Raw genomic sequence first — 10,794 nt, 5'->3', positions numbered from 1 at the left:
GATTTAAAAAATTTATCTTTGTTATTATTTGTAAATCAAAAAAAGTGAGCTTATATGCACTTAACCACAAGCAAATAAAACAAGTCTGCTCAAACAGATTCATTTTTGGTAGCATAGGATGATCGTAGGATGAACAATACGATTTAGGATTAAAGCCGCAAGATTTGTAATTGCTCGACCAGAGGAAGTGGCAACTTAAATTTTTTTCTTCAGGTAAATTTTGATTTCCTTGTCAAAATATTTCATTGCTAATTTATCATAATTTACCATTGTAATCACTATATTGTTTTAGTTTATTTTTCTCATATTCAGAGAAATAAAAAAACGAAAATTAGAAATAATTATTGTATCGAATAATTGTTCATTGATAGATGAGAACATAATATTTATGAGAAGAAGATAGTTGGAGATGCGGTCAGGGAATAACACAAATAAGTTAAAAAGCTTATTTACAAGTGCCAACGTTTCGGCCAGAATTTATAGCCTTCATCAGGGCTAAGAAAAAAAAACAAGATAATAATCAGTGAATAAAGGATATATAGAATGATTAAAGTAAATAATGTAATGAAAGAAGTGGGTAATAAAAGGTATATATAGGTAATTAAGTATGTTAGTAAAATAACATAATTAATAAAATAAAAATGTAAAGTTATATAATACAAAAAAACTTTAAAATATGAATAATTTAGATTATCTCTCTAGGAAGTCTGGTGAATCAAAGAAACGTTGTACAATGTCATGAATACATAAATAATAATTTATTGCAAATGATGGAAGTGATTAACCTCAAAAAATTTTAAAAGAATAATTTAATTTAATAATAATAATTTTAAACTGGAAAGAAAATATACGTAACTAATGTACTTTGTAAGTAAAAAAAAAGAAGCATAAAGAAACAAAATACAAAGTTAGTGAGACAAAGATGTAATTAGAAAATAATAATACTTTGTATTGTGTGTGTATTGAGAAATAGACGATAAAAGGAGAGATCACCAAGTTAAAAAAAAATAAGCAAATTCAATAAAAGCAGTGAACATTACAATAGCATAAGAAACACACTAAAATTGTGTTCTAAAGGGTTCTCTAATGTCTAATGACCTTATTAGTCTGGGATTTAATAATTCAGGAAGAATGACTTACATGTAATGAAGATGGAATATGGAAGAAGGCGAGCCAATGGAGGTCAATGCCCAACAAGTTCAGAGTAAAAGCCTTCGGCAGAGACTGAGCAGATCGGCAATAAGTCGGCGGAAGTTTTAGGAATAACAGAAACTGAAGACGAAGTGGATAAACAAATGGTCGTGAGCTAAGGAGCCGAGAAAGCACTTGGAGGCCAGGACCAGGAAAAAGGAAGACACATGAGAAATGAGGAGGATTTAGGCAGAGAGACGACTGCACATTGACAAACTATCACGTGAAAGGAGAGCAGGGAGGTCTGCCTATTATACGAGTGAACGGAGGAGTAAACTGTCTGGTGGACACTAGCAGTTCATACACCATTTCTTATAGAGAAGTACTAATTAGCGGCGAGGGGAGGACACTCCAAGTAAAGGTTTCCAAACGTAAATCACTCTGGGTGGACCATGCAGTGCAGAGCGGGAGATAGAGATAGCACTGGGTAAGAGGGAGGCTAAAGGGGGCATTTTAACAATTCATGTAGTGAGTAGGATGCTTAGGGATTATCAGGTGATTATTGGTTGTGATCTTTGATCATCATCATAACCTGTGAAGGTGGGGGCTAAGATATAGAAGAGTAATGGAAAATAGAATATTAGAAAGAAGTACAGATGCCAATAAACAATAGCAGACGGGAAGGTGTAAGAAGGAGCAGTAACGCAGGTGGAGAATTGTAAGGACACTATTACAACGAAATTTGATATTTTCAGTAATGAAGAAGAGGTATTGGGTTCAACAGAAAGGTTCATGAGTTCATGAGATTCCACTAAAGCAGGAAAGATTGACAAATGTTAAAGAACGAAGATACCCACAGGCACTCTGGAAGAAGATAAGAGACGTAATCGAAAACTTAAGAAGACAAGGAATCATTGTGGACAGTACGTTACCCTTTAATAGTTCGTTGTGGGCGACGTGGAAGAAGCCTAAGCCAGGTGAGAACGGGGAGATATATAGGGTGGTCATCGAATAACGTAAGCTCAATGATAATACCGTCGATGAGAAGTATCGGATACCGAGGTTTGAGGATATCCTTGACAGACTAAGAGGGGCTAAAATCTTTAGCACCTTATACTTGAAAGCAGGGTATCAGCAGATTTGTATGCACCAAGAGGACCAAAACAAAATGACTTTTACTTTGGAACGAGGGCACTAGGAATTTAGAAGAATGCCGTTTGGTCTGAAGAATGCGAACATTACATTTTAATGGTAACAGATATATTTTTGAGAGGTATAGATGAATCAGTATGCCAGATTTACATGGAGGACCTCCTGGTGTTTAGTAAATCGGTTACAGACCATGTGAAACACTTAAAGAGCGCTTTTCAGATGATGCGAGAATTCGGACTAAAACTATCTCAAGAGAAGTCATTGCTGGTGTAGGGGCTATAGTCTTTTTTTTAAATGGAGAAATAAGAGAGATGAAGAATAAACAAAACCATAGATCTCAATATTATATTAGCTTAAACACTTACATTATAGGTTAGAGGATAATCTTAATAATAAAAGAAAGAGTCCCTCACAACTCAGAAGTCAAAATCACAACTAATATAACTTTCAGCAAACTAGGATAAATCTATGCACTCTCACTATTATTATCACTCTCCCAAAAAAAAAAAAAAAAACTTCCCTGCTCTCGGTTGTCAGTGTTGCCCACGCAGTGTTGCCATCTCACAGCTGGTACAAAAACAAATACATTTTCTAAGACACACCATATCTCAGTAGGGGGTAAGACCGAATGTGGAGAAGGTAGTGCCTTACATCGGATGGTGGTGCTGACAGACATAAAAGGAATCAGAAGATTGTAAATGGCATTAAACTACTATCGTCGGTTCGTCCCTGATATGGCAGAACACCTGGTACCCGTCAACAATTTGCTAAGGTTAATTAGGGCGATAGTAATGACGCCGGCAATTAAAGACAATATAAGATAATGTATAGATCAGTAGCAGAAAGAACCAGTACTTTCGTTTCCTGACTTCCAAAAGTAGTTCATGCTCACGACAGACGCTAGTGAGTGAATACGCGCTGGGACCAGTGCTGTCATAAGAAAGAGGTCATAAGGTGTCACAGAGGCAGAAGCACGTTACAGCGCCTTGGAATGAGAAATACTGGGGATAATATGGTCAATAGAGCATTTCCAATCCTACTTGTTCGGGAGAAGATCTAGGGTCCAGACGGACCACAGGCCCCTTCAATGGGTGGGGAAGATAAAGGAATCGTCGCCCTTAATTACAAGGTGGAAAGAACTGTTGATCCAGTACAACATGGAAATCACGTACAAACCTGTCAAGGAAAACGTAGTATACCATGGCTCTCACGTGCAATAATTGTAAACGCAGTAAAATATAAGTTCGTCCGCGACCACTCGTCTTCGGCCCATATTGACCTGCAGGATCTGCAGCCTACGCATAGCGCGTTCTTTTCGCCTGCACGACCATCTTCTCCAGATGTAGCGGGCATTCCCTGGTGCCCGCACAATGTTGGAGATCTTTCCCCTCTCTGCCTTGTTCGCTACAGTTTCTGCAGCGCGGTGTCAGTCCCTTCTTCTTTGCTGGTCATTCTTTTATCTTATGCCCCATGCCAAGACACCATTTACACGCCAGGTCCTCTGTGCATGCCTTGGCAGGATGTCCATACTTCTGACTCCGCTGGCAGAAAAGGGGGTCGAGGTAGTCTCTGATGGTCATTCTCCACCATCCTGTCGTCGTGTCGGCTGCGGACAAGTTCATCAGGACGAGCCTCACTGGCTGGTGGACTTCCACCACCCACTTCATCGATAGCCCACCCCCTAACAAGAGTGGAGAAGCAGGGTCTCATCCACTGGCATTTCCCAGGCCACTCTTATCCCACAGATACCTAACAAGGATCTCGTCCCAATGCTTTGACACTCCTTTAACTTCGAGGCGGGGCCTCCTCCCCATCGTCAGCTTCGCCTCGTGTCCTCCCTGCTTTAGCCGGTCCCATTCTAGGAGTCTCTTTGCCTGGTCCGCACCCTCTGTCCTTATCAGGACCTCGTTACCATTGGTGACTCTCACCATTTTGCCAGAGACTCCTATCTGCTTCAGTTCCTCTTGGGAAAGGAGCTGCTCGTGGATCCTGCTCGGAGACCACCCTTCGCGCTGCCTTTGACTGTCACATAAGTAGCAGTCTCCTCTGCCTTTTTAGGTACCTGCGGGACACTGGCAAGGACACCAGCGACCGTCAACTTGCCCTTCTTCTCCTCTTTTTGCTCCTCCTTCTTCCCTTTCTTTCTCTTTACCAGGACCCAGTCCTCCTCACCGGCATCGGGCTTCGCTTGGGGGTCGCTTGGGCCTGGAAACACCCTATACACCTCATCATCCTCGCTTAATTCCTCCATCATGTTCCTGCCCTAGCATATGGTGTTCTCACTCCCTTTCAGAGGCATTGGAGCCGGGGCAGCGTCATGACATTTTGGTACTGGTGGCTCCTTTTTACTTTTGGTTTCTTGCCGCTTGGTCTTTTTCCGTGGCTTGGCTCCACTCACCCTTTCAGATGTAGGAGACACCTCACTCCCATATCCCTCCAGCGCTTCCCCCATCGTCTTGACTATCTGTGGAGCCACCATTTCTGCAACCTTATCAGTGATTATGCTGTAGAGCTGGTCGGTGTATAAGGCTTCCCGGACCACCTCCCTAACTATACCAGGGACGGAGTGCCATTTGGCTTCTAGTCCTACCACAATGTCCCTTATTTCCCCAATTTTCTGATTTATGTGCTCCTGATTTTTTAAGCAGACCTTCGTGTTAGTCAGGTACCTCCTGATCCCGTCAACTAGAGTCCTGGCTCTCTCCGAGGGAGTCTTCCAAAAAGGAGGAGTCGTCAACTCTAGCCCTCTTTTTCCGCTCTTCCTTGGGACTCTGTGGGCTCATTCGCCTCCCCACACTAGCATCTGTTATCGGAAAATCCGATTGGGACATTGAGGGTCCATCCACATCCTTCTCGACCATCAAATTCTCTTTCGATGGCCACCTACTTTCTTTGTCGGGCGTTAAAATCACCGACAAGTCCATTGATGACCCTTTTCCATCTTGCCATCTTACCATCGAAGGCCCACTTCTTTCTTCGCCCACCGTTAAAGTCTCCGGGATTGTCAAACTTTTCTCTTCATTTCCGGCCATGATATGGGCCCCGGAAGGAATATTTAAACTTCCCTTGATTATAGACCTTCCCCTCTAGGGCAAGGTGCACGGCGCGACACCACTCCAACAACTCCAGGCACCTCACTCCAACAACCAATTTAACTTTTAAACTTTAAAAATCTATAACTTACCCTGCGGTGCGCCGAAAGGGGTCGTGTAGGTAATCGTTTTTTTCAGCTTTTCTTGCTCTTTACGACTGTGTACTGCACGATGTGATACGATGACTTTTTTAAGGTCACGTGGGGTGAAAACCACCCCGTGGTCCCACTCTTTCCTTAATTCCGTAAAAACTGCTCGGTGGAATTTGTTCAAATTTCACTCCGCAATAAAACACTTCTGTACCAACGTTATGGCACACTCCTGTTCTCAAAAATATCTCTACAATCACTTTAAAAACACTTCGAAAAATTTAACTCACTCTAAACACGTCCTCTCTACTCGGCAGTCAGTAAACAACTCACGAGTGTACCAGCTAGAAAGGGGACTGGAACCTGATGATGCCATGGAACGGGCAGTCGCAGCATACAACCACTCCATACACACAGTCACAGGGTTTGCCCCATTTGAAATTTTTTTTGGGATACGTTGTAATGTTTTGGCCTTGCATAAGTTATGGGCCAAAGTCAGAAACAGGATTCGCAAGGAAAAAAGTAGAAGAGTGGTACAACATAACTTCTGCTCTCTATACCTGCAATTTCATAGGCGTTAGGGAAAATTTCTTTGGTGAACAACGGTATATTCTGCAATCTATCTCAGAAAACCAACCGGTGGCAGTTCCGCCAGTTACATTCTACCTCTACCGTCAATAACCATACCACAAGCACATGCCAATGCCAATGCTCTGGAGTGGAAATCAGGTCGGCAATAGAACAAGATCTCAAGTACCATATCAGATGGTGCATGGAGAGATTGCAGCAAGAGCCGGTATTTGCTTTCCCGGATTTCACTCGGCAATCCACAATAACAACAGATGCCAGTGAGTATGCGCTAAAAGCGATGTTGTCTCAGGAGGGCGAAGGGAAGAGTGCCCAGTGGCATACGCCAGCAGATGCCTTATGAAGACGAAAATTAGATATAGCACAATGGAGCGAGTACTCCTGGGAATAGTGTGGGCTGTCTGTGTCACTTTAGGCTATATGTGTCCAGTAGAGGGTTCAAGTTACATACTGACCACAAACCACTCCAGTGGGTGGAAAAGCTGAAGGAATCGTCAGCCAGAATTACAGGCTGGAAGGCATTCCTAGCCAAATATAACATGGATGTACTGTATAAACAAGATAAAAAAAATTTGTTTGGTTGTCTCAATCACTGTGGAACAAGAAAAGGGACAGAGAGGCTGCGAGAATGGACGTCAAGAGAGAAAGAACATGGATAACCATGATTGACCTCTTCACTAATGCGGCAATGGTGCACCAGGTGCGGGAAAGGTTTTTGGAGGTAGTTTTGGAACGGCCGAATCTCGTTGCATGGAGGAAGAGAATTCGACAACTCCTTGATCTGAAAGGAAATGAAGGATATCGATGTGATGTGGCACCTTAACAAACAAAGAATGATTGAGGTCGAACTCCCTCATTCTCTGGAATTCGTCCGAGACACTCTTTTTGTGTACTGCTCACAATCGACTGTTGAAGGGCGAAGTGCTGTCCACAATTATCACCTGCTTCCGTAAACTTTCTATTTCTTCCCTAGTGTGTTTTCGAAGTTCCTGGGGATATCACCGCTCCTTCACGTACTTCACCCTATCATGCTTCAATGTGATTTCGTGCACAGTTTTTCCTGTAGTTCTCAATACTTTCCCTTCTTTATTCCCCAAAAATATCATCATATTGCTTCAATATTGCCTCTTTCCAACTCTCCCCCTAGTTAATCACGCCCATTCTCGCTTACAGTCATACACGAGCTTCTGACAGCTGTATCTCTTCACTCCAATTCTAATATCCCACTGAACCCCACTATTTTTTGTCTTCGCTACCACCTTTTCCAAAAGATCTCATAGTCAATGATTATCAGTGATAATCAATAATTATCCGGTTGTCTCAGGGCATTTTCCTCATTACATGGACTGTTGCCTTTCCTCCCTTAGCTTCCCAGTTACCCAATTCCATTTCTGTTTCCCATTTAATGCTGTGAGGCCTACCCAGAGTGATCAACTGACAGTTACATACTCTGACCTGTAGTTCCCTCTCTCCACCACTCAATCACTCTAGGGCCTCTCAGAAGGCAAATGTGTTTCCCAGTGTCAATCAGACTGCTTACTCCACTCTTCGTTCGTATAATAGGCAAACCGCCGTGCTCCTCTCACATGGTGGTTCTCCAACGTGCGATCGCCCCTCTGTGAGTTCACTCCTCAAAACTCTCCTCAATTCTACCTGTTTTTCCACTTCTTCTCCAAGTCCTCCTCTTGCCTTGACCGCAGGAGTTACCTACCGTTGAAGCACCGCTGAATGATCTACAGGTCGACACTTTCACTAGGAGAGGATGTAAATGGATAACCATATTTGATCTCTTCAGTAACACGGCAATGGCGCATCAGGTGCTGGACAAGTTGTCGGAAGCAGTGTTGGCAGCTTTCCGATTGTGGTTTCAATTCTACGGAGCTCCGGGACGCATCCCATCAGATTCAGGCAAAGAATTCGACAATGCCATGATTCGAACATAAATGAAGGACCTTGATGTAACATGGCATCTAGACACACCAGGGTACCCAAAGAGTAGAGGAGGCATAGAGTGGCTTCATAGTACGTTATATATATTATATTATATAGGCTTCATTGATACTTAAGTTATATATATACATAACTTAGGAGTAGTCGAGAGCAAAATGAAAAAAAAAAAAAAAAAGTTATAACAAACGAATGGAAGTGAAAGACTGCCTTTATTGAGTCTAGTACCTCTGAAACCAATTTATTTTTAACAATCCAACCTTTATTCTATAATATATTATATTGTAGTACCTTACAAGATACGATTTTTAAAGATAAACAAACTTCATCTTTTGGTATTAAACATTTGAGCCAGCAAGTTACTTATTTTTTGATTTTCCGCAGTCAAAATATCAACGATACAATTTACAAGGAAAACATTAGGTTTGTCCACTGAAACAAATAACTTTTATGCACATTCCTCGCAAGCTTACTATATTAAAATACAACAAATAAAAAATATATATATATTAAAATAAGAAATAAATACGTAGAAAATTTAAATAATAATTATTTTTTATTTTTCCTATTGCCACATTGATTATTTTGTAGTCAGATTGCATTTTGAAAAATCATAGATACGAAACGCGTTGCGTAGTTGGATTGCAAAATATATTCTGTGGTTTGGATATTCAGGTTAGATTTATATGTACAGGGTTTCCTGTAAGTGTTTACCAATATAATGGAAAGACTTGGAAGTGAAATTCTAATAGACAAATAAGGGTTGTTATCACGAAATAAGGGTTTCATTGTTGCGTCCCTTTCTTTTCATTATTTCTCAGGAAATACTAATAGTAATTATGAATACTAATTAGATAGTACTTAAGAGAAAAAAAATTAATGCAAATCATTTTCAATATTAGTGTAGAAATAAATAATAGCAGAATAACAATACAACTTTGCTTTGAATGTTCTCAAATTTAGGTATTGCTATGAAAAACTTAGTTTTAGCAGCGCCTTGAGTTGCTGTATCATTCCAGCTGGTAACCATCTCAAACCGTTTCCTTCCATATTTTTCTCTTTACGATCGCTTTATAAATTCCATAATTTCACGGAATGTCTCATTGGTTTCAGTGGACGGTTCTACAAGTGCCTATAAGGCCACATTTTTAAAAATTTATCGTTAACTCATATTTTTGCTTCTTATTTTCCTTATTATTGGATTGGTGTTTTTTTAACCTAATTTCAGTAACTTCTATTTTCAAAAAACACAAAATACACTTTATAGATCTGAAATCGGACCATCCGTTCAAGAGTAAATAGAAAAGTAAATTCTGGTGCGTCACAGGAAGGGTACATTTAGCCTTAAAGGGTGCTTTTAACAATCCTGAATCATTTAAAATAATTGGTGGAATGTTTTAACTGTTTTTCAGTAGAAAAATATAATTAATTAATAATTAAGTGTTTCTATCATTAGTTTAATTTTTTTGTAAGATTTAAAAATTAATTGAGCCAATAATAATTACAATAAAGTTTTGTAAATTAAAAAATTATGATGAATTATTAAGTTTAATTTTTCTTGTCAACTTATCAAAAGAGAATTTGTCATACACTTTACCTACTTTTAAGTTTTACTTTTTGTCATATTGTAAATGTTTATTACATAATACTTACACGACATAAACGTCCAATTATTTTTTTTGCAACCAACTGAACATTCGCTGAAGCCAAAGCTACAGCAGTATCTGCTAAAATTTCAACAACAGGTGAAGCTAAACCACCATCATTAGATCTCTTGATGAAGCTATCTAATACCATGTCAATCAGTTCAGGAACCTGAAAAGCTTATTACTAATTTCAAATTCAAAAACTGTAATAACAAATAATAGTTATATAAATACCTGTCCAATTGAACCCCATATCTTAGCTTGAATGGATGGATACATTTCTACTTCTTGAACAGTAAGAAGAATTAATTTTTCTAAAATTTGAGCCACTTTTTGCTGTCTCTTATTTTCATCAGCAGGCTTGCAAAATCTTAACAAGATAAATCATTAGACTTATATAATTTATCTTCATATTTGAAATATATTATCATTACTTACAGAAAAATGCCCTATCATACATTTCATATCTAAACATATTTTTACATTACCTTAATCTTATTTTCATTATTCCCCAAACTTAAAGTCTACATAGACAGTATTTATTTACATGTACAACAAGAGTTTATAGAGATAGCTTGTTCTGTTTGCTAGATACTACAAGTAAGGCATTTAATTTTTAAGCTGCAGGATATCACTGGAGAACCTAAGTCTTAGGAGATCCTACTATGAATTCTTGAAGGACCAATGTAATAAAGTAATTTCTATCAATATAGTAGAATTTGAAATCTGCCTGTCTCATTTAGTAACTTACAGTGTGATGAACAATCAATTTGTTTAAATTGACAACACCATCACTCGAGATGCAATAAGTAAAATTTATCTAAGGATATAGACATCTATACACATAAAATATATCAGTGATAAATTGGTGATAGTACATTCTGTATTATCACAACTAATCCCGGATATAGGCAGTACTAGATAGAGCTTGTTATTGATGGATCCATATTTCAGAAGAATGAACTCATCAGGGCCAAGAAAAACAAGAAAACAACCATGAAGTAAAAAAAATATGAAAATATGTAAGTAGATGTGGATAAATAGGCATAGGGAGCTGACAGCCCAATCGCTAGTCATGGTACCGCAGATAGCCCCTGGTCTTTCAGGTTGAGGAAATAGTACACCAATGCTCATACATGCATACTAATT

General features: G+C 39.3%; 1 protein-coding gene across 4 annotated transcripts in view; it reads right to left on the bottom strand.

Moving 5' to 3' along the window:
• The window catches only part of Nf1 (neurofibromin 1), a gene marked incomplete at its 5' end in the record, with an annotated part of 128,258 nt that extends 118,243 nt beyond the window's left edge, over nucleotides 1-10,015 (bottom strand). For all 4 annotated transcript variants that reach the window (XM_067051513.1, XM_067051514.1, XM_067051515.1 and 1 more), the window contains 2 exon segments: nucleotides 9,653-9,814; nucleotides 9,880-10,015. In XM_067051513.1, the coding sequence (XP_066907614.1) occupies nucleotides 9,653-9,814; nucleotides 9,880-10,015 (298 nt within the window).
• Nucleotides 10,016-10,794: the final 779 nt, after the last annotated feature.

Source organism: Halyomorpha halys, unplaced genomic scaffold (assembly GCF_000696795.3).
Source record: "Halyomorpha halys isolate HHAL.00 unplaced genomic scaffold, Hhal_1.1 Scaffold266.1, whole genome shotgun sequence".
Lineage (NCBI taxonomy): Eukaryota > Metazoa > Arthropoda > Insecta > Hemiptera > Pentatomidae > Halyomorpha > Halyomorpha halys.
Note: the sequence above shows the minus strand (reverse complement) of the source record. Positions and strands in the feature narration are given on the sequence as shown.